We start from the raw sequence: 24,240 nt of genomic DNA, 5'->3' as shown, positions 1-24,240 counted from the left end.
CTGTTCATATGTTTTGCGCATTTCATGATTGGATTGTTTGTTTCTTTGCTGTTGAGTTTAATAAGTTCTTTATAGATCTTGGATACTAGTCCTTCATCTGATAGGTCATTTGCCAATATCTTCTCCCATTCTGTAGGTTGTCTTTTAGTTTTGTTGACTGTTTCTTTTGCTGTGTAAAGGCTTCTTATCTTGATGAAGTCCCAATAGTTCATTTTTGCTTTTGTTTCTTTTGCCATCGTGGATGTATCTTGCAAGAAGTTAATGTGGCCGAGTTCAAAAAGGGTGTTGCCTGTGTTCTCCTCTAGGATTTTGATGGAATCTTGTGTCACATTTAGATCTTCCATCCATTTTGAGTTTATCTTTGTGTGTGGTGTAAGAGAATGGTCAAGTTTCATTCTCCTGCATGTGGATGTCCAATTTTCCCAGCACCATTTATTGAAGAGTGGATAGTCTTTCCAGTGGATAGTCTTCCCTCCTTTGTCAAATATTAGTTGACCATAAAGTTGAAGGTCCACTTCTGGGTTCTCTATTCTGTTCCATTGATCTATGTGTCTGTTTTTGTGCCAGTACCACACTTTCTTGATGACCTTTCTTGTAGCTTTGTAGTACAACCTGAAATCTGGCATTGTGATGCTCCCAGCTCTGCTTTTCGTTTTTAATATTCCCCTGGCTATTCGGGGTCTTTCTGATTCCACACAAATATTAAGATGATTTGTTCCAACACTCTGAAGAAAGTGCATGGTATTTTGATAGGGATTACATTGAATATGTAAATTGCCATGGGTAGCATTGACATTTTCACAATATTAATTCTTCCAATCCATGAACATGGAATATTTTTCCATCTCTTTGTGTCTTTCACAATATTTCAGAAGTGTTCTGTATTTTTTAAGGTATAAATCCTTTACCTCTTTGGTTAGGTTTATTCCTATGTGTCTTTTGCTTTTTGTTGCTATTTAAATGGGATGACTCATTATTTTTTCTTTCTTTAGTCTCATTGTTAGTGTGTAGAAATGCCACTGACTTCTGGGCATTATTTTGTATTGTGTCACACTGCCTAATTGCTGTATGAGTTTTAGCAATCTTGGGGTGGAGGCTTTTGGGTTTTCTACATACAGTGTACTGTCATCTGTGAAGAGGGAGAGTTTGACTTCTTCTTTGCTGATTTGAATGCCTTTTATTTCTTTTTGTTGCCTGACTGCTGAAGCTAGGACTTCTAGTACGATATTGGATAGCAGTGGTGAGAGTGGACATCCCTGTATTGTTCCTGATCTTAAGGGAAAGGCTCACAGTATTTCCCCATTGGAATGATATTTGCTGTGGGCTCTTCGTAGATGACTTTTAGGATGCCGAGGTATGTTCCCACTATCTCTAAACTGTCAAGATATTTGATCAGGAATGGGTATTGTATTTTGTCAAATGCTTTCTCTGCATCTATTGAGAATATCTTATTGGCTCCTGTTTTTTTCTCTTGCTGATATGATCAATCACATTGATTGCTTTACAAGTGTTGAACCAGCCTTACATCCCCGGGATAAATCCTACTTGGTCATGGTGAATAATCTTCTTAATGTATTGTTGGATCCTATTGGCTAGTATCTTGTTGAGAAGTTTTGCATCCATGTTCATCAGGGATATTGGTCTATAAATCTCTTTTTTGGTGGGGTCTTTGTCTGGTTTTGGAATTAAGGTGACTCATAGAACGAGTTTGGAAGTACTCCATCTCCTTCTATCTTTCCGATCAGCTTTAGTAGAATAGGCATGGTTTCTTCTTGAAAAGTTTGATAGAATTCCCCAGGGAAGCCATCTGTCCCTGGACTTTTGTGTCTTGGGAGGTTTTTGATGACTGTTTCAATTTCCTCCCTGGTTATTGGCCTGTTCACGTTTTCTATTTCTTCCAGTTCCAGTGTTGGTAGTTTGTAGTTTTCAGAAATGTGTCCATTTCTTCTAGATTGCCTAATTTATTGGCATATAGCTGCTCATAATAATTTTTAATGTCTTTTGTATTTCCTTGGTATTAGTGGTGATCTCTCCTTTTTCATTGGTGATTTTATTAATTTGAGTCTTTTCTCTCTTCTTTTAATAAGGCTGGCTAATGGTTTGTCTATCTTATTAAGTCTTTCAAAGAACCATCTCCTGGTTTTGCTAACTGTTCCCCAGTTCCTCTGGTATCTATTTCATTGAGTTCTGCTCAAATGTTGATAACTATTTTCTTCTGCTGGGTGTAGGAGCTCTTTGCTGTTTGTTTCTCCAGCTCCTTTAGGTTCAGGGTTAACTTTTGTATTTGAGTTCTTTCCAGTTTTTGGATGGATGCTTGTATTGTGATGTATTTCCCCCTGAGGTTTGCTTTTGCTGCATCCCAAAGATTTTGAATGGTTGTATCTTCATTCTCATTAGTTTCCATGAATCTTTTTAATTCTTCATTAATTTCCTGGTTGACCCTTTCATCTTTTAGCAGGATGGCCCTTAACCTCTACGTGTTTGAAATCCTTCCAAACTTCTTCTTGTGATTGAGTTCTAGGTTAAAAGCATTATGGTCTGAAAATATGCAGGGGATGATCCCAATTTTTTGGTATCAGGTAAGACCTGATTTGTGACCCAGTATGTGGTCTATTCTGGAGAAAGTTCCATGTGCACTTGAGAAGAATTTGTATTCAGTTGCGTTTGGATGTAAAGTGCTGTAGATATCTGTGAAATCCATCTGGTCCAGTGTATCATTTAAAGCTCTCGTTTCTTTGGAGATGTTGTGCTTAGAAGACCTATCTAGTATAGAAAGAGCTAGATTGAAGTCACCAAGTATAAGTGTATTATTATCTAAGTATTTCTTCAGTTTGGTTATTAATTGGTTTAAATATTTGGCAGCTCCCACATTCGGGGCATATATATTGAGGATTGTTAAGTCCTCTTGTTGGATAGATCCTTTGAGTATGATATAGCGTCCCTCTTCATCTCTCACTACAGTCTTCGGGGTAAGTTTTAGTTTATCTGATATAAGGATGGCTACCCCTGCTTTCTTTTGAGGACCATTTGAATGGTACATGGTACTCCAACCTTTTATTTTCTGGTTGTAAGTGTCCTTATGTCTAAAATGAGTCTCTTGTAGACAGCAAATAGATGGGTCCTGCTTTTTTATCCAGTCTGAAACCCTGCACCTTTTGATGGGGTCATTAAGCCCGTTCACGTTCAGAGTTACTATTCAAAGATATGAATTTATTGTCATTATGATACCTATTCAGTCCCCATTTTTGTGGGTTGTTCACTTGGCCTTCCTCTTTCTATTACAGAATCCCCCTTAATATTTCTTGCAGAGCTGGCTTGGTGGTCACATATTCCTTCAGTTTCTGCCTCTCTTGGAAGCTCTTTATCTCTCCTTCTATTCTGAATGAGAGCCTTCATCTAGGTTTTCTTTCTTTGAAATTGAAGAAGCTGTATAGCCACTGATTCCAACTCTTCAACTTCTTTTAGCTGTGAATATTTAAGTGTCTTCAGTACAATAGAGTCAAAATTACATGGAGACCAGGATTTTCTCAGCTCCAGACTAAATGGTCTGCATTTTTTGGAAAGACTGAGATGGGCTTATTCCAATCTGACTTCAGATTTTTGTGTAACAGCTGGCTGATCCCCCCATGGGAGAAGAAGGGCACAATTTCCTCAAAGGCCAAGAGGGAACAATCAGGATGAAAATATTTATGGAGTCTTCACATCCTATAAGAATAATAATGGGAACCCAAACCAAGGCAATCAAGTGTAATCACACCTTAAAAAATATGGCAAAACTATCTGTGAGTTTGAAGAGGTAGGATGGTTAAAGTAAAATAAAATGGCCAAAGAGGTAGCATATAACTCATTAATGAGAGAAAAAATCAAATACATGAACTGAAATGAGGTTAGAATAATTAGTTAAAATTTAGGAATGATTTACTGTATTTAGTAATGAGATGCTGTTTGATAGTGAGGATGTAAGTTATCTAATTGCTTATTTCAAATGAAGAAGCCAATAAGGGACCAGTGGCAATTTCGATCATCTAGGAAAAGCAGTTTTTGTTTTAGTGATGCTTAAGTGTATATTAGAGATGTTACAAGTTTTCTCATCAATGAAATCCCAATCTACGAAGAGGGAGGAGGTGTTTTCCCATTCTCCCTTACCCTCACGCTGTCACAATTATTTACATCACTTTACATTTTGTCTTTTAAAGTGTCTCATTTCATTTCTTTTCATATATTTGGGGAATGTGATCATGCTACATAACTTTATCTTCTTTTTTTAGGCATTTCTAGAGAAATGTTTCCAATTATATGAGACAGAACTGGTTTCTGCTACATAGCTTTGGTCTCCATAAGGAGAAATTGGACAAGGTAATGGACTTCTTACAGGTGCTGAGCTGCCTTGTATTTTTTCCTAATGCTGAGTTCAGTTGAGCATGCTTTGCATTTACCAAATCTCTCTTGACAATTAGTGTGACATCTGCAATGGAGAGCAAATGAATGAGAAGTTTACCTGAGGATTTTCTCTTCCCAACCATTCTCATTTATTATCTTAAAGAATGCCAATGTATTAAAGCCCCATTTTATTCATGCATGGAAAAAGAGGGTACTTATACAACTTTGTGTGAAGCCACCAGATGCTTAAAGCAAACAAGAACTATGGATCTCACTTCCTTTTTCAGCTCAAGTCCCATCCAAGTCGACTCCTATTACTTCATCAATGTTGTGGAAGGGAACTCTGTCATAATGGTTGTTGGGATGAACCAAAGTACTTTAGTTAGTTAATGAGACATAATAGTTGTTTTCCCATAAGACATACGACTTTTCCAAAACTGTGATACCACTTTGCTGAAACAAATTGAAGCAGAATGGCCAATTTGAGTAGATATTTAACTTTTTGGGTAGGACATTTATAAAACACTGCCTCTCTTATTTTATTTAGTGTGAAATAATGCTTATATTGGAAAGAAAACTGAAGTGCAAGGAACTCAGCTTTATTGTTAGAAATAGAAATGCTAAAAAGTAATAAATAGAAACACTGAAACCTGACCACTGAGTAATGCTTACATGCTAAAGCTCACATCCTTGCATATGTGCTCACTAAATCACTACAAAAAATTTCTGGTTTAGCGGTGTCTGGCTGTCTCAGTAGGTAAGGCATGTAACTCTTGATCTCAAGGTTGTAAGTTCTAACACAATACTGGATGTAGAGATCACTTAAAATTTAAAAAAATCTTAAAATTAAAGATTTCTTTTTTATACTTATCTCCAACCCACTCTGCCCTACACTTCAATTGATACATACATTTCTTCCTTGCACAAATAATTTATATTAATCATTTATAGGAGGAATATCCTAAAACTTTTTACTTATCCATTTTGTAGATCAAAATATTTCATATAATCCTCAACACAGTTCAGATTTAAAAATTAATAATCTTTATTGTTTCCCATAGAGATTTAGGGATCCTTTATGGATCACTTTCTAATTTTCAAATTTGTTTCCAGGTACATTTATTCCTCACTTTTCTTACTGGAGGTTAAATAATTGTATATAAATAATTTTACATTGTGTTACCTCAGTCACCCAACCAGTACAATTAAAATATGATGAATGTACTAGTAAATTATTAAATAGTTTAGGTTCTATTAAAGTCTATTTGTGTTCATACTGTCAGATGTTAGGACAGGAATACTTTCACATTTATAGGGTCAGCTTCATTCATTCTATTTCCCCTTATGCTAAAATGTGAGTATTTATTCTTTTGACATTAAGTGGCAGAAAGTCACTAGAAATGAAAAAAAAGATCAAATTCATTCCAATGATTAAGCCTCCAAATAACTATTTACATCATCTAATATAATTATCTATTCTTAAAAATAAAGAGTTGAAACAAAAAATAGTCTTGTTTATATAGATTCTTTTTGATAATTGGGAAATTTCATAAAATAATTTAAATTTTAAATACAAGAAAAATATTTAAAATAGAATAAATTAATTGACTTTTGTTTAGGTATATAATATAGTCTATTCATTTAAAAGATTGGAAGCCAAGAAAGCAATTTAATTCTTATCTTAACTTATGGATCTATTGAAAATGGACCATCCATAGACTTTCTGTGGTGATTTGCCTCTTTCAAGGATCAAAATTGACATACCTGCCCTTTGTAGTTGAAAAAATGTATCATTAACCAGTTCCTTTTTTGCTGAAAAGGAACATCATCATCATTACCATCACTATCTCCAACAACTTAAGTACACCACTCCAGCTACACTATCATCACATTTACCACCACCATCATCACCACCATTAATCATCATCAACCCTGGAGTACCTAACTCCTGGAGGCTCACAATCTGAGAATGTGGGTCTAACATTCTCAAAGAAACATGAAGAAGTATATTTCACCAGATTTTTGTATATATAAACTGAATCCCTAAAGCCAGTGGTCCCATTGCAATTTGAAGCATGGAAAGATCAGAACTAGGACCTGACTAGAGTAAGACTAAGCAAGACTGACTTAGACTGAAATAGAGATAGATAGTAATTGACATTCATCTTATGGTCTAATGTGAGGTTAGGCAGCGTCCCAACATGTTTCTCAGAACACCCACTACCTCCTTGTTCCTCAGACTATATATAAGGGGGTTCATCATGGGGGTGAGGATGGCACCAAGCATAAAGAGAACCTGGTCCAGCTTGGGACTGTGGTAAGAACTGGGCCTCATGTAAACCAGCATTGCTGGACCAAAGTAGAGGCTCACCACAGTCAGGTGGGAAGAACATGTGGCCAGGGCTTTATTCCTGCCCTCCAGGGAGTTCATGCGGAGGACAGAAAGGAAGATGAGAGCATAAGAAGACAGGATAAAGGACAAAGGGATGAGGAGCACCACAATGCTTGTCATTACTACAGCCTTCTCATAGGCAGAGATGTCCTCACAGGCCAATTTTAGGATAGCCATGACCTCGCAGAGGAAATGGGAAATCTCTCTGGAACCACAGATGGGGAAATGCATAGCATATGCAGTATGCATGAGTGATATAAGGGCACCTCCAGCCCAGGAGACAGTAGCCATTTGCAGACATACTTTCTGGCTCATGATCAGGGTATATCTCAGAGGGTTGCAGATGGCCACATAACGGTCAAAGGCCATAAGGGTTATGATAATACACTCAGCAATTCCTACAGTCAGGAAGAAAAATATCTGAGTACCACAGGCCACCTGTGATATATTCCTCTTCACTGAGAAGAAGTCACTTGCCATCTTAGGTACAGTGCTAGAGATTAATGTCAGGTCCATGAGAGCCAGTTGGCTAAGCAGAAAGTACATGGGTGTATGGAGGTGAGAATCCACCCAGATCAGAAGTATAAGGATGGAATTTGTGGTGAGAGCCACAGTGTAGATCAGAAGGATGGCAGAGACAAGGAGGTTGATGTGTTTTATACCAGGAAAGAGGCCCAAGAGGATAAAATCTGTACTTGAAGACTCATTTCTTTTACCCATGTCTTTATCTTGTTAGAAGTAATCGACCCTAGGAACAAGCCAGATTTAGAAAAATCACAAAGATTTATTGGATTATGTTCCCCTAAGCTCTTTATTACTCTTATCAGCATCAGCAGGCTGTGATATTTCTGAAAATTACAGCATTTTAACAAATTTCATGACTAACTAGACTATCTCATGCCCCCATCTATCCTCTTTATTCACAGAACAAATTGCCACCATTTGGGACAGTTAATGTCTAAATTGCATCTAATAGCAGTTGCTCAGAGGTAATACTACTCCTCTCCTCATCTCTGTGTGTTTTCTCAGAGACCCCATCCCCTCTCCACTCTTATGCTATCTCACTGCCCTACTCGAACCTTACAAAAGTATATGACACTTGTTTCTTCCTCATTCAATCACACATGTTTTCATCCTACTATGTTCAATTCACTTTGTGAAGTCTTAGCAAGACAAAGATGAATAAAACATAATTTCTGATGCAAAGACTTTTAATCTTATTGAAAAAGATGGCCATGGAGATGTACATATGAAAAAAAGAAGAAATGTGTTATAGTGGAAGAATATAGATGCTACACTGTACAATAGAGATGGAAAGTATCCTTCATTTTCAAAAACTAGAAGAATTGCATGATGAAAGTCTAACCTCACATAGACTTAAATAAAATAAAACAAAACAAAAAACAGCAGACATCAACTCTGTAGGCATTTAGAAGGGAAGATTGTCTCAGAAATTATGAAGCCCAGAAAAGTTATGTGGCTGGTCCAAGCTCATATTATTACCAAAGATAAGATCCAAGATCGGGATCCCTGGGTGGCGCAGCGGTTTGGCGCCTGCCTTTGGCCCAGGGCGCGATCCTGGAGACCCGGGATCGAATCCCACATCAGGCTCCCGGTACATGGAGCCTGCTTCTCCCTCCGCCTGTGTCTCTGCCTCTCTCTCTCTCTCTATAACTATCATAAATAAAATAAAATAAAAAAAGATTTAAAAAAAAAAAAAAAAAAAAAAAAAAAGATCCAAGATCATATTATTATTAAAGATAAATGACTAAAAGTCACATCCCAGTGTTTTTTCTCCAATTACAGTCCATATTCAGATCCTTATTAAGTATATTTATATTAGAGTTCTCATTAAATAAAGCCTTGAATTGTTTTGTTCCTTATTTATTAGGATAATGCTAGTTGCTTTAAGAGATCATCTTCAGAATCTTAGTGGGTTAAGATAAAAAAAAAAACTGTACTTATTTCAGATGAAGTAAAAATAGACTTTTCGAATAGGCATATGGCTTTTTTAAGTGACATTTAGGGACCCAGGCTCCTCATATCTTCTTGCTCACCATATTCAACACGGACATCTCAACTCATTAATCTCATCCGTATCAAGTAGGAAGCAGGCAGGATATGGAAATTCAGGGCCAACCCTGAAAGTGCTTCATTGGCCTTTCCCTGGTAAATATGAGTCCAGTCACAATTTGAGCAATAAGTCGCTGCATGGAAGGCTGGGAAGTTTATTTATATTAGTGAACAAGGAAAGAGAGGAAATAGATTGGATAACCAGCTGCCAGTTCATGCCACATACACATTATGTTGCACAAACCCTGTAAATTTGTTCACAGTGAGGATACTCTTTCGTACTCCACCACTTTACTTGAACATATGGCTATCCTGTAAGCAATTGTTGAATTGAACACACCTGCTATCAGGATAACAGTTTCTCATTCCCCTTCTATTAATCCAATTCTTGTCCCTTTAAAACAAAAGTGATCTTTCTTTGGAGACCATATTAGTTATCTACTGCTGTGTAATAATTATCTCAAGATAGAATAGCAAACATTGATTACCTCAGAGCTCTTCCCATGAGGAATCTGAGTGACGCTTGGCTGGGTTCCTCTGCCTAAAAATTTCCAACTAGATTGTAATCAAAATGCTGGCTGGTGCTACAGTTTCATTGATTCTCAACTGGGAGAGGATCTGTTTTCACGTTCACTGAGGTGTTGTCAGCATCAATTTAGTCCTCCTGGGCTGTTGCACTGAAGGCTCTAATTTCTTGCTGGCTGTTGACAGGAAGCTTCCTTCACTTCCTTGATTTTCCATGGGGTATTTCATAGTATGGTAGCTAGTTTCCTTCAAGAAAGAGGTGAGGGAGAAGAAAGACAGAGGTGGAGAGTAAGAGCAAGATGGAAGTCAGTCTTTTTTTAACCTAATATTAGAAGTAATAAGTGATAAGATTCAAACCTTGCTCAATGGGAGAATACACAAAATCATAAATACTAGTGGGCAAGAATCACTGGGGCCAGAAGTTTGTCTACCACAAAGATTCTCTAAAATCATTGTATTTTTGTCAAAACATTGAATTTTAGATTTAGAAGCTACCTTAGAAAAATCTACTTTACTCTTATCCCTAGTAATTTTTAGCTCCCTGTTATTTTGGGGATGAAGAAATTAAAGTTTATAAAAGTTAAATTATTAGCCCCAGATCATTCAGCTAGTTAATAATGAAGGAACTATACCCAGTTCCACTATTATTTTGATTTTCTTGAATACATACAGAACTTACTATAAATTATTTCTTATTTTCAACTTATTCACATTAATTATTTTACTTATTGAACCCTTAGGGAAGAACTAAACATGCTCCAAATCAGTGTAAAATTCACTCTCATGAATAAAGACTGTGAAGGAATGTTTAGAAAAATAATATAACCAATTTTAACTTTTAAATTACAGCTATATGTGGATTTTTATCACGTAGATCATGCCTTAAATATGAATGCACTTCAATTTTATGTATTAATAAATTTCATATGTGCATAAAACTTTGAAATGTCTACTCATTTAAGTGATATCCATCACGCAGCCCTTAAGTCTTGAATGAAGACGTGTCATATTTTGGAGTATTTCCATGTCTTGATGTATTCATTTAATAGCTATCCTGTTTATAATTATCAGGCAAATGAGTCATGTCTGTTAGGTGACAATGTGATAACACCAGCTCAGCCAGATTAGTAGATTCAGTCATAATTGTTACATCTTACAGTAGATTATGCTACTTGATTTAAACCTGAGTTAGTACTTGGTATTATACTATATGTTGGCAAATTGAATTTAGATTAAAAAAAAAGGAGTGGGGAAGAAAGTATTAAAAACAAAACAAAACAAAAAACCAAAAAAACAAAATCTGAGTTAATCGCCTGCCCTGCAACTTTTCTTTTCCCAGGTCTTATGCCTGGTATTACCTGGACTCAGACCTTCGCTTCCCACAGCTCTCTCCCTAGCACAAAGTAGTAAATATGTTTATTTTTCTGAGCAAAGTGTGTTAACCTTTAGAGTCTCTGGTGATCTTGTGTGACAGTGATTTTTTTATTAATGATGATGTGACAGAGTACATTCAATCTGAGATCTGTCCCATTTCCAACATTATCTTCTTGGTAAACTACTTTCTTTTTATTCTGGAAAGGCTTGGTGCCCTCTTGTTTTGACACTGTATCCTTTACTAAATGCCTTCCAGCAAAGGATTAGGTAAATGCATGCCCTATGATCTAACAGGCTATTCTCTATGAGGAGACACTGAGCTCCTCAGGAAACAAAGTAAAGGGTTGAAGACCCAGATCTCTGAAGAAGTCACAGTTGGCCTGAGAGAAGCAGAGTGTGGAAACATTCTTGGTTCCCATTCGCACACAGAACAAAATCAGTATCTCTTTGCCCTATCTCTTTTTATTCATCTATTGATTCTTCTTTATCCATACACTTATTGACTTCAATTCTATACACTGAATAAAGACAAGTGTTAAGTTTCCAAAAAGCATCTCCGTCTTCCTTTCTCTCATTTAAAATTGCAAAATTCCACCCACCATTTCTTTCTCTCTCTTTTTTTCCCCCTTGGGTAGCCATCAACTCTGTTACATCTTTTTTCTATATTTCCCTAAGGAGACCACCCCTCAAATTCTTTTACATTCAGTCTCTCTCTTTTCACTGGAAAATCAAAACCTAATTTCCCTGATGGTTGCCAGAAGGAGAGGAAAATATATTTGTACAGAAAATTTGCCTGTGGTATCTAAGGAGATGAACTTTGCTATTTCTGGATTATTGACAAAAAATACGCAATGATACATTTCTTCCTTTACACATTAGAATTCACAAACAGAAACCCATAACCCACAGATACTTCTGAGGGGCTTTCTTTTTTATAATTAAGTATTCTAAGTTTTATCACTTCTCAGAAAATCCTTTATCAATTTAAAGTTAATTCATCACTAGAAAAGAAGACATGGTTTGCTTATTATCTCAGGTTTGAAGGGAATCATTTTCATAGGCAATTGAACATAATGCAAACACATCTTAAAGTTAATCTGAAACTTTGGATTGGTTTGTGAAATATTATTTATCTTAGTCAAGAGAATAGGCATCTGACATCAGTGAAATGAAACTGCTATGACATATGTTAAATACAATTGAGATAAATGTTATATCATAAAGGAAATTATTTTCCCTTTTTTTAACAAAAAAAGATTTTATTTATTTATTTATGAGAGACACATACACACAGAGAGAGGCAGAGGCACAGGCAGAGGGAGAAGCAGGCTCCATGCAGGGAGCCTGACATGGGACTTGATCCCGGGTCTCCAGGATCACACCCCGGGATGAAGGCAGTGCTAAACTGCTGAGCCACCTGGGGCTGCTCTTTCCCTTTTTTTCTTACCTCAGTTTTCTAGATGAATCCATGAATACATTTAAAACTATATATTTCTCTGCTTTTGTTCATTTTCTTGAGCTAATCTATTCAAGAAGACAGAACTGACATATTTTGTTGCCATCTACACAGGAAAATCCAGAAATTGTTGAGTGGGGTTTTTATCCTTAAGAAGTTCTGGGCAGCCTGGGTGGCTCACTGGATTAGCACTGCCTTGGGCCCAGGTGGTGGTCCTGGAGACCCAGGATGGAGTCCCACGTTGGGCTCCCTGCATGGAGCCTGCTTCTCCCTTTGCCTGTGTCTCTACCTCTATCTCTCTGTATCTCTCATGAATAAATAAATGAAATTTTTAAAAAAGTTCTTCCTTTTTTTTGTATTCCAAACAGTTAATGTGAGCACTCCTTTCTTTGCAGTTTTCTGCAATGACAAGAATCATCACCCACCCTTTCTATGTTTCCTTTTCCCAAATGACTCAATGAGAGCAGATTCATAGCCTTCCCTGGGGCCCTATAGATCTTTCTGTTATGCTGACTGCCTCTTCTGGGCTTTGCCCTAAACGAGTTGTGTATAGAAAAAGTTATGGGTGTGTTGTTGAGATTTATATGGTTCTGCTTTGAGATTGAAACAGCAAATTTTCTTTATATTGGAATTCAGAGTTGACAAAAATGTTTCACTTATTTTATGTCACCTAATCCTCAAAATGCAATGTGAGGTGAAGACTGTATACATTCTCATGTTAACAGTTGGACAGTTAAAATGATATTTAAAATCACACAGTTACTAAGATTCAGGGTTGTGACCAAAACACTCTTCTCCAGATTCCAGAAGGCATTGGCTTACCTTTCTAAGAACTCTTGGTAGACTTGCGTGATTTCCAAAACAACCAGTAGCAAAATGAAAATTCCTATGAGCCTTTCATCTAACTTTCCTAAACTCTAGGAGATTGCATAAATGGGAAAATACTAGTTAAAAAAAAAAAAAACGTTTATTTAAAAAAAAACAGTTCATTCACTTGTTTAGACTCATGTTGGAGTGTGTGTGTGTGTGTGTGTGAATGCAAATGCATATTCAGTGAGTATAACAATTATCAGGGCACATATAGTTGATTTTGTGAATATTTTCAGGTAGAAGCACATTCAGATGGGTACTATTATAACACTAATATCCATAATATAAACTCAAGGGATTAGCAGTAACCCTGAAATGCTAGTGGTGAGTTAAGCAGGCATTTAAATTTTTATCACATATAAAATTATTCTGCTAGCATGAATGAAAATATTACACATGATTGGTCTAAGGAATGCATATCCTTCTATTGGAGTATATGATTTAGTTTCAATCCTTAACAACCATATCATACAGGGCTTGTCTAGAATTTAAACTGAGTTGATCTATCAATTTCAGCTGTCCTCTGGATATATACAACATTCTATTTGTTGTGGGTAAAACAACACCAGTCATAATAGCTAACATTCATGGAATGTTTTCTAAGTGCTTTTGGCACTCTGCTAAGGTCACTCTGTGTGTTACATCATTGAATGCTCATAATTTTCCCAACAGTTGCTTGAGATAATCAATAATAGTCATTGCAACTTGTTCTATCACTTGCAAAGATTTAAACAGTGGTGTGCATGATAAAATCCGAAAGCAACTTCTCTGATGTCTACTATGCAAAGACTGCTCTTTTGTTACAGCCTTTTGGAAGCATGGTACATTTTGAGTTTATTCTGTGTGAAGACTGTTGAAACCCTGTCCATGTATGAGATAAAAGTATATACTTTACAGATATTAATGTAATACATATATTCACATCCTTCTAGGGACAGTAAATTGCTCTCTTATTCTCTGAAGGAACATTTAGGGAATAGGTACAAAATCGAAGGCAGAGACATGCCTATAGGACATGGTTTAGAGTTCTTCCTAATGGCAGGCCTAGACTATCTTCAGAATAAACATGTTTTCCAAATTTTACTTAACTAGGCTCTAGAGCTCTGGACTTGGCTTTAGTTGAATGGTTTTCTAAAGAAATTCAACTGTGTTTCCATTTTCTTTGTCTTCTTCCATTGGCTATTATGAACCTTCCCAAGTGCAATGGGTGTACTCATAACTTGCAGCCTCTGCACATTGAGCAAATTCTCAGAAAATCTAATTAGCTTTATTTTTATTCTTTTTTAGTTTTTATTTAAATCCCAGTTTGTAAACATACAGTATAATATATGTTTCAAATATACAATATCGTGATTCAACATTTCCATACATCACTCAAAGCTCATGACAACAAATACATTCCTTAATCCCTCTCACCAATTTGAATTATCCCCCCCAAACTCCCCTATGATAAACATCAGTTTGTTCTCTAGAGTTGGAAGCCAGTTTCTTAGTTTTTCTCCCTTCCATTTTCCACCTTTGTTCATTTGTGTTTTTTTTTCCTGAAATTTCACAAATGAGTGAAATGATATAGTATTTGTCATTCTCTGACAGATTTTTTCACATGGGGTAAAACATTGTACCTCAAAAAAAAATTGTACCTCCATCCATGTCAATGCAAATGGAAAGATTTCATATATATGAAATCATATATATATGATCATATATATGTGATTCAGGGTTATATATATATACATATACACATATGTATATATATACACACACACATATATGTATATATATATTTCTTTATCCAATCATCAGTTGAAGGAAACTTAAATTGTTTCCATAATATGACTATTGCAGATATTGCTGCTATAAACATCTGGGTAAATACCCTTTCAAATCAGTATTATTGTATCCTATGGGGAAATACCTAGTAGAACAATCTGTAGATCACAGAGTAGTCCTATTTTCAACTTTTGAGCATTTCCATACTGTTTTTCCAGAATGGCTGCACTAGTTTACAATCCTACCAACTGTGCAAGAGAGTTCCCCTTTCTCCACATGCTAGCTAACATCAGTGGTTTCCTGTGTTGTTAATTTTAGTCATTCTGACAGGTGTGAGGTGATATCTCATCATGATTTTCATTTGTATTTCCCAGATGATGAGTGGTATTGACTATCTTTCCATGTGTCTCTTAGCCATCTGTATATCTTCTTTGGGAAAATATCTATTCACGTCTTATTCCCATTTTTAAAATATTTGTTTTTCGGGTGTTCATTTTTCTACATGCTTTACATATTTGGATACTAAACCTTTATGAGATAGGCCATTTACCAATATCCTCTCCAATCCTGTAGGTTGCCTTTTAGTTTTGTTGATTATTTCCTTCACTGTGAGAAAATTTCTATCTTGATGAAGTCCTGATATATATATATATTTTTTTGCTTTCATTTCCCTTGCCTCAGGAGAAGTATCTATTAAAAAATGCTAAAACTAATGTGAAAGTCTTTATTGCCTATGTTCTCCTCTAGGATTTTGATGGTTTCCCGTCTCACATATAGGTCTTTCATCCATTTTGAGGTGATTTTTGCCTATGGTGTAAGAAAATGGTCCTGTTTTATTATTTTCCATGTTGCTCTCTGGTTTCCCAAAACCATCTGTTGAAGATACTGTAGTTTTTCCATTGAATGTTGTTTTCTGCTTTGTCAAAGATGAATTGACCATATAGTTGTGGGTCCATTTCTGGGTTCTCTATTCTGTTCCATCTATATCATCTATCTATCTATATCTATATCATCTATATCTATATCTATATCTATCTATCTATAACATCTATATCTATATAGATATGGTTTTGTGCCAGAACAGTACTGTCTTGATGATCACAGCTTTGTAATACAGCTTGAAAACCAGAATTATGATGTCTTCAGCTTTGCTTTGCTTTATCAAGATTACTTTAGCTATTCAGGGATTTTGTGTTTCCACACAAATTTAGGATTCTTCTAGTTCTGTGAAAATTGCTGATGATATTTTGATAGGGATTGCATTAAATGTGTAGATCGCTTTGTGTAGTATAGACATTTTAACAATATGTGTTCCTCTGATCCATAAGCATGGAATTTTTTTTTCTATACCTCTGTGTTCTTTAAAATTTCTTTAATAAGTGTTCTATAATTTTCAGAGTACAGATTTTACCTCTTTGGTTAGGCATATTCCTAGGTATCTGATGGTTTTTCATGAACTCAAACTGGGATTGATCCCTTGATTTCTCTTTCTGCTCCTTCATTATTGGCATACAGAAATGCAAAATATTTATTTACATCAATTTTTTCTTCTGCAACTTTGCTTTTGTATTGGTATTAGCAATTTTGGGGGTGTGGAGTCTTGGGTTTTCTATATAATGTATTCTGTCTTCCACAAATAGTGAAAGTCTGACTTCTTCCTTGCCATTTGGGATTATTTCATTTGCTTTTGTTGTCTGATTGTTGAGGCTAGGACTTCCAGTGCTATGTTAAGTGATAGTGGTGAGAGTGGATATCATTGCCTTGTTTCTGATCCTAGAGGAAAAGCTGTTAGCTTTTCCCCATTGAGGATAATAGTAGCAGTGAGGTTTCTCATATATGGCCTTTGTTATGTTGATGTTTGTTCCATCTATCCCTACTTTGTTAAGGTTTTTATAAAAAGTTTTATTTATTTATTTATTTATTTATTTATTTTTAAAATTTATTTATTTTAAATCAAGAATGGATGTTGCATTTTGCCAATTGATTTTTCTGCACATGTAGAACAGACCATATAATACTTATCCTCTCTTTTATTAATGTAGTGTATCACATTGATTGATTTGTGATTACTGGACCATCCTTGTAGCCTAGAAAAAATCCCACTTGATTATGGTGAATGATTATTTTCATGTACTATTGGATTAGATTTGCTAGTATTTGGTTGAGAATTTTTGCGTGCATGTTTATCAGGAGTATTCTTCTGTAGTTCTCTTTTTCATTGGAGTGTTTGTCTGGTTTTGGGATCAAGATAATACTGGCCCTATAGAATGAGTATGAAAGTTTTCCTTCCATTTCTTTTTTTTTTTTAATAGTTTGAGAATAATAGTTATTAACTCTTCTTTAAATGTCTGGTAGAATTCATCTGTAAAACCATGTGGCCCTGGACTCTTGTTTGTTGACAGATTTTTGATGTCAATTTATTTCCTGATTGTTTCTGTGTTCATGTTTTCTTTGTCTTCCTGTTTTCAGGGTTTTTTTTAAGATTTTATTTTTTATTCATAAGAGACACAGAGAGAGAGAGGCACAGACACAGGCAGAGGAATAAGCAGGCTCCATGCAGTGAGTCTGACGTGGGACTCAATCCCACGTCATGCCCTGGGCTGAAGGTGGCGTTAAACCGCTGAGCCACCCAGGCTGCCCTGTTTTCAGTTTTGATAGTTTACATAATTCTAAGAATTTATCCATTTATTCCAGATTGATTTTTTTGGCATATAAATTTTCATAATATTTTCTTATAATTTGTTGTATTTTGTGGTGTTGGTTGTTACTTCTCCTCTCTCGTTTGTTACTTACTTGGTTACTTTACTCTTATTTTTGATAAGCCTGGCTGGGTATTTATCAATTTTTTTTCAAAGACCCAGATCCTTTTTTCACTGATCTGTTCTGCTGTATATTTAGTTTCTATATCACTTATTTCTGTTCTATTTTTCCCCCTTTTCTGCTGTTTTTAGGCTTCATTTGTTTTTCTTTTTCTAGCTCCTTTTTGTGATTAGTAGTTTATTTGAGATTTTTCTTGCTTCTTGAGGTAGGCCTGTATTGCTATATATTTCAGTCTTACAGCCACTTATATTGCATCCCAAAAGTATTAGACCATCGTGTTTTCATTTTCAGCTATTTCCACGTATTTTATTTTATTTATTTTATTTATTTTTTTAATTTTTTATTGGAGATCAATTTGCCAACATTCAGCATAACACCCAGTGCTCATCTTGCTAAGTGCCCCCCTCAGTGCCCATCACCCAGTCACCCAATGTATTTAAAAGACAATTCTTCTTTAGTTTCGTGTTTGACACATTCATTCATTTGTGGCATGTTGTTTAGTATTCATGCATATTGTGGTCTTTCCAACGTGTGTGTGTGTGTGTGTGTGTGTGTGTGTGTGTGTGTGTGGTGGACTTCAAGTTTCATAGTATTATCATCGAAAAGTAGGCATGGTTTGATTGCAACCATTTTGTACTTGTTGAAACCTTATTTATTTATTTATTTATTTATTTATTTATTTATTTATTTGAACAGATTCTTTTTATTAAAGATTTTATTTATTTATTCATGAGAGTCACAGAGAGAGAGAGAGAGAGAGAGAGAGAGGCAGAGACACAGGCAGAGGGAGAAGCAGGGACCCCAGGATCAGGCCCTGGGCCAAAGACAGGCACTAAACCGCTGAGACACCCAGGCATCCCTTGAAACCTTATTTGTGACCCAGCATGTGATCAATTCTGGAGAATGTTCCATATGCGCTCAGAAGGAATGTCTATTCTACTGCCATAGAATTAAATGTTCTGAATATATCTGTTGTCTCCATCTGGTTCAGTGTGTCATTCAAAGCCATTGTTTCTTGATTGTCTGCTTAGATGATCTGTCCATTGATGCAAGTGGGGTAAGAAAGTCTACTCTTACTGCATCATTATCAATGAGTTTCTTTATATTTGTTATTAATTATTTTATAGATTTGGTTGCTTCCAACTTGGGTGCATAAATATTTGCCATTGTTATATTTTCTTTTTTGGATAGTAGACCCCTTTGTTATAATATAGTGCCCTTCTTCATCTTTTGTTGCAGTTGTTGACTTAAAATCTAGTTTGTCTGATATAAGTATTCCTATGTGGGCTTTCCTTTGATGTTCTTTTGCTTGATAGATATTTCTCTAACTCCTTTCAATCTTCAGGTGTTCTTCTGTCTAAAATGAGTGTATTGAAGGAAGCATACAGATGGGTCTGTTTTAGTGTGTGTATGTGCATGTGTGTGTGTGTTTTAATTCACTTTCACACTCTATATCTTTTCATTGAAGAATTTCATTCATTTGAATTATGAGTAATTATTGATAGGTACACATTAGTGTCATTTTATTACTTGTTTATCATGGTTTTTGGAGATTTGCTGTGTTCCTTTCTAAACGTTGTCAGTTTTAGATTTTCTTCTTCACACTCAAAGTGATCCCTTTTCTATTGCTGGGCTTGGTTAGTGGTCACAAATTCCTTTAGTTTTTGTTTGTGTGGGAAATTCTTTCTCTCTCCTTCTATTCTGAATGACAACCTTGCTAGATAGAGTATTCTTGGCTGCTGGTTTTCCCCATTCAGCAAGTTGAGTATATCATGACACTCCCTTCTAGCTTGCACTATGTCTGTGAAGAGATCAGTAGATAACTTTATTCATCTTCCCTTGTAAGTGAGGGACTTCTTTTGATGTGTCACTGTCACATTTAGGATATTTTTTAAAAATCATATACCTCAAATTTAATTACACTTGGTCTTGGTGTTGACTCTGTTTTGTTCATTCTGAAGGGAGTTCTCTGTGCCTCTTTAATTTGGATTCTGTTTCCTTCCCCAGCTTAGGGAGGTTTTCAGCTATTATTTCCTCAAATAAACCTTCTGCTCCTTTTTCCTTCTATTCTTCTGGGACTCCTAAGATGTAAATGTTATAACACTAGATGGAGTCACTGAATTCCCTAAGTCTACTATCATGATCTATCATTCTTTATCTTTTTTCAGCTTCATTATTTTCCATAATTCTATCTTCTATATCATTTATTCACTCCTCTGCTTCTTCCATCCTTTGTCATTAAATCCAGTTGGTTTCATATCTCACTTTTATATTTCTCATTTCTGCCTGGTTGCTTTTTAGCCCTTTTATCTTTTTTGGTAAGGGTCTCTCTTATGTCTCCTATACTTTTCTCAAATATAGAGAGTTTCCTTATGACTTTGCTTTAAAATTTCCATCAGATTTATCATTTATATCTGTTTCAATTGATCCCTAGCTGTGACCCATTCTTGTTCTCTTTTGGGATTAATTCATCCATTTTGCCATTTTGCCTAAGTCTTTATCTTCTCTGTGTTAGGAAAGCCTATTATGTTTTCTGCCTCTGAGAGTAATGGCTATATGAATAAGATGTTTTATAATGTCCTGGCACTTCAGTGAGATTCCTTTGTGTGTGCTGCCTACACTCTGCTACTGTGTTTTGGCTGTTCTATCCCTCAGGTCATCATCTCTAGTGCTTGCCTGCAGTGAGGAGTATTTGGACCTAGGCCAGAGTGCAGTGAGTTTTAATTTGGTGTGCTCTTGATCTGTTTGTTAATTAGATCCGATGCTACTTCCACTAGAACACAAGCCTTTCAGAACTCTCTGGTCAGTAGATGTTAGTATGTGAGGGGGTTTGTTCTGGTCTTCCTGTCTTTAGGTACACTTGTTCGAGAAAAGTAGTACCAGGAGAATGTAGGGGGGTGGGACTTGGTGTGAGCAAGATATTCAAACAGTGTTGATGCTGTCCTGTTGAAGGAAATTGGTTTATGCTGAGGGACAGAGGGGTAAAATAGCACTAGCCAGCTTCTTTGTCCCCAGAGAAGGCAGTTCATACTTACTGCTCTCAAGGCATTACTCCCAGAAGAGCGAATAATTTTCCCACACGCTCTCTAGGCATTTTTCAGATCACTGTTTTCACTCTGTATGTCTCTGTGTTGCTTACCTGTGTAGAGTATCATGGTGCACTTTTGGGTTCTATCACAGCCATGCCTTCTGACATTTCAACTCCAGAGTTTAGTGATGTGTTGTTCCACATATCTGAACTGGTCTTCTGGGGGAGGTCTTGCTGCACTGGGACTAATGCAGATTTGACCCAGAAAGGCAGTTACATCGGAGCACTCCATTGGCATGGGATTTGGAGCAAAGCAGGCTAAACAGCCAGTATCCAGGATAGCAGACCTCAGCAGCTGTCTCTGTGCTTATATTGAGGGGTGGGGAGGGAAATGTCACCTGCCAATTCTTTTGTCCTATGAGAAGCAATACTGCAACTCACAATTGTGTTCCAACGAATATGAATGCTTTCTTTCTCTGGGCACCTTATGTGATCCTCACATCTCGCTGTCTGTCCTGGGGTTGCTTGTCTACCTTCTTTCTAGGTCTAAGCAGTGCCCTAGGTCAGCCAGGCCTGGGGAACTCTAAACCTCTAGTCTTTGAGTCCTGCTGGACGAAAAACTCATGGAAATTAACCCCTCTCGTTTTCCTAGTCAATGGCTTTGGAGAAGTGTTCTGTTTGTGCATATCCTTGTGTTGGACCCTGGCTCACGGGTACCAACGTGTCCCGGTGGACGCCCCAGAGACTCAGACCCCAGACAGGCAGCTGCAACTAGCAAGAGGGTTTATTGAACGTTTGGGCAAACGGGCTCTCCGCCTCCGAGGTGGAGGAGAGCCCCGATTAGCAATTACAGGCATCTTTTAAAGGTAAAGAAAATGCGAGAGTAGCATAGCATTTGGGTTTTATGACATGATTGATCCCTTTGAAGGTCAGCGCGAACATGTTCAGGGACTTTCTAGTCAGGATGTGTGTGTGTGGGGGGGTTTTCTTATCTTGGAAAAACAGAATGTTAGATTCCAAGAAGGTGCCTGGATGGGCTGTCTCCGGGTCAGGCCTGGTTTTACTCACCAGGGGGGCGGGTTTCTTCATTCCCTCCTCTTTGTTTGGGCTGATTTTAACCTTAAAATCTTAGGGAACTTTTATTTCTTCGGTTTGGAGGGCCCGATATTGTTGAGTTAATACCAGAGCTTGGGTAATAGACAATCTTTCTCGGATGAACTGGAGCAGCCGGTTGAGGATGCAGGGCCCGAAAGTTAGCAGCAGGAGCAGGATAACTAGAGGGCCCATAATGGTAGAGATTAGAGTGGTCATCCAGGGAGACTGGTTAAACCAGCCTTCAAACCAGCCCTGATGGGCCTCTCGGTCCCTTTGTCTTTTATTTAGCCTACCCCTGAGTTTGGCCATGGAGTCCCTGATGACTCCAGAATGGCCTGCATAGAAACAGCATTCCTCTCCCAGGGCCGCACACAGTCCTCCCTCTTTCAGGAATAGTAAATCCAAGCCTCTCCTGTTTTGAAGTACTACTTCTGAAGGTGAGGTGAGGGACTGTTCTAACTTAGAAACGGACTGCTCTAGTGTCCGAAGATCCTCATCTACAGCTGCCTGGAGTTCTAAATAACGTCGTGAGCCCTGGATCAGAGCAGTGGCGCCAGTACCCACCCCAGTTGCGACCCTTAGTCCCAACATAATGGCTAGGGTTAGGGAGACAGGTTCTTGCCGGAAACGGGTGGGATGTTCATCATATTGATTTTCTAGAGTCTCAGCAGGGTGATAGAATACCCTGGGCATGATCTGCACCATAACACAGAAGTCCTCAGAGTCATTTAGGACCTGAGCAGATACACAGAGGGTGAGGCCTTTGTTACATGCCCACCAGGTTTCCGGCTGGGGTACCAGGTAGGAGTCGAATCCTGATATTGCGGTGATGGTATTGCAGAGTTCCTGGTAACCTTGGGGAGAGGTTCCTATGCAGGTTCCTGTCCTGAGACTTCTGTAAGGGTAAGTTGGGGATGGGAGTCGGGCATGCATTTTTGAACGTTAGTGGTTCTGCTATAGTTTCTGGGGGTGGCAATTCCTTCATAATAAGGGGGGGTGGATACTAGGCAAAGCCAGCAGGATTTGGTTATGTCAGGACTGGTCTGGTTGAGAGCCAGGAAAGCCCCCGTGATGAGGTTGAATAATCGTTGTCCTGTGTTGGGCAGGGGTCGTGGGGTCGGTGTGGCTGTAAAGTTGTTGGGAATAGCATTTGTTGCGGCCGGGGCCAGGGCTGTTGGTTTAACAGGAGCCCTCCGGTCCCCAAGGACCATATTGGGTCCGACTGCCACGGGGTCTAGGGACTCTATCTTTAGTTTAATTTTAAACGTAAACCCGTCATCTGTTCTTTCCTTGTATAACCTGAGTCCCCATGAATACCCTTTTGCCCAGTTCATGGCCTTCTTGCCAGGTTCCGTGAAGGATATTTTCAGGGGATGATACCATCCTTGGCATGGCCCACGGCTTAGGGGTTTCCATTTGTTAAACGAGGAGGCGGGATCATGAATCGTCAGACGGGTATAGTTAGCCTTGACAATGATGTAATCCCAAGAGGAGGAGGGTCTCCATCCTGTGTCCCCTGTGGTCTCGCACCCCCAATTTTTACAATAGAAGTATTCCTCTCCTCCACAAGTGGGATTTAACTTACGGTTTCTGTGGGACCCAGGGCAGACATAGAGGGGAAGGTGCATAACATGGCCCTCCTGTCCGGCGTGCCACATCCTCCCCAGGGGTCTAATCCTTTTCGTCTGGGGGGGCTTTCTCTGTTGGGGGCCCTAGAGGTGTCAGAATACCCCTCTAGGTCCCATGGGCTGGGGGCCCCCCCATGGTTAATTTACATGAGTCAGGATATAGGTTGGGCCACCAGGTTCCTATGGGAGTAGTTTTTGTTATTGACCAGACCTCGTCACCCGCAGACGTTAATACCTGCCAGGTTAACTTTTTGGGGGCATGAGGGTTACCTTTGGCGGGGTTGAAAAGCACTAGGAGAGGTAGGAATATAACAATTGTCATTGAACAATTTTTGAAAGTCTTATCTTGAATGGGTTTTGGGTGTGGTGGAGCTTCCATTGGAGTGGCTCGCCCCGTCCATCCTGGCTGGCATCAGCGGTGCTCATTGATGGGGCGCCCTTGACGTGTGAGGCGTGGACCCAAGCAGCAATGCTGTCTACCTTTAAGGCGGTTGGGGTGGTTAGTAGTACAGTGTATGGGCCCTTCCGGGGGGGCTCAAGGGTCCTGGACTGATGTCTCCTGACATAGACGGAGTCACCGATCTGGAACGGGTGTGGGTCGGTTTTGTCTCCGGGGTGGTAGACAGCTGCAAGGGGTCTCCAGATCTGGTGCTGGATAATCTGGAGCGCCTTTAGCCTGTCCTGTAAACCAGGAGTATTAGCAAGAGGGTCAATAGTGGAATCTAGTAAGTCTGTCACTGGTGGAGGACCTCCATAGAGAATCTCGTAAGGAGTTAGCCCATGGCGCGCGGGAGTGTTCCGGACTCGGAACAGAACCATAGGGAGGAGT

The 24,240-nt window shown here is 38.0% G+C and overlaps 1 protein-coding gene across 1 annotated transcript; it reads right to left on the bottom strand.

Moving 5' to 3' along the window:
• Positions 1-6,553: 6,553 nt before the first annotated feature.
• On the bottom strand, positions 6,554-7,492 carry LOC112911021 (olfactory receptor 2V1-like). Its single transcript, XM_025987339.1, has one exon. It carries the CDS (start codon positions 7,490-7,492, stop codon positions 6,554-6,556), a length of 939 nt encoding a protein of 312 aa, XP_025843124.1.
• Positions 7,493-24,240: the final 16,748 nt, after the last annotated feature.

This window comes from Vulpes vulpes, chromosome 7, assembly GCF_048418805.1.
Source record: "Vulpes vulpes isolate BD-2025 chromosome 7, VulVul3, whole genome shotgun sequence".
In the NCBI taxonomy this organism is placed as follows: domain Eukaryota; kingdom Metazoa; phylum Chordata; class Mammalia; order Carnivora; family Canidae; genus Vulpes; species Vulpes vulpes.
Note: the sequence above shows the minus strand (reverse complement) of the source record. Positions and strands in the feature narration are given on the sequence as shown.

Bases quoted from the DNA above. Each gene is read 5' to 3' on its own strand.
- LOC112911021 (XM_025987339.1), bottom strand. From the start codon at position 7,492: ATGGGTAAAAGAAATGAGTCTTCAAGTACAGATTTTATCCTCTTGGGC.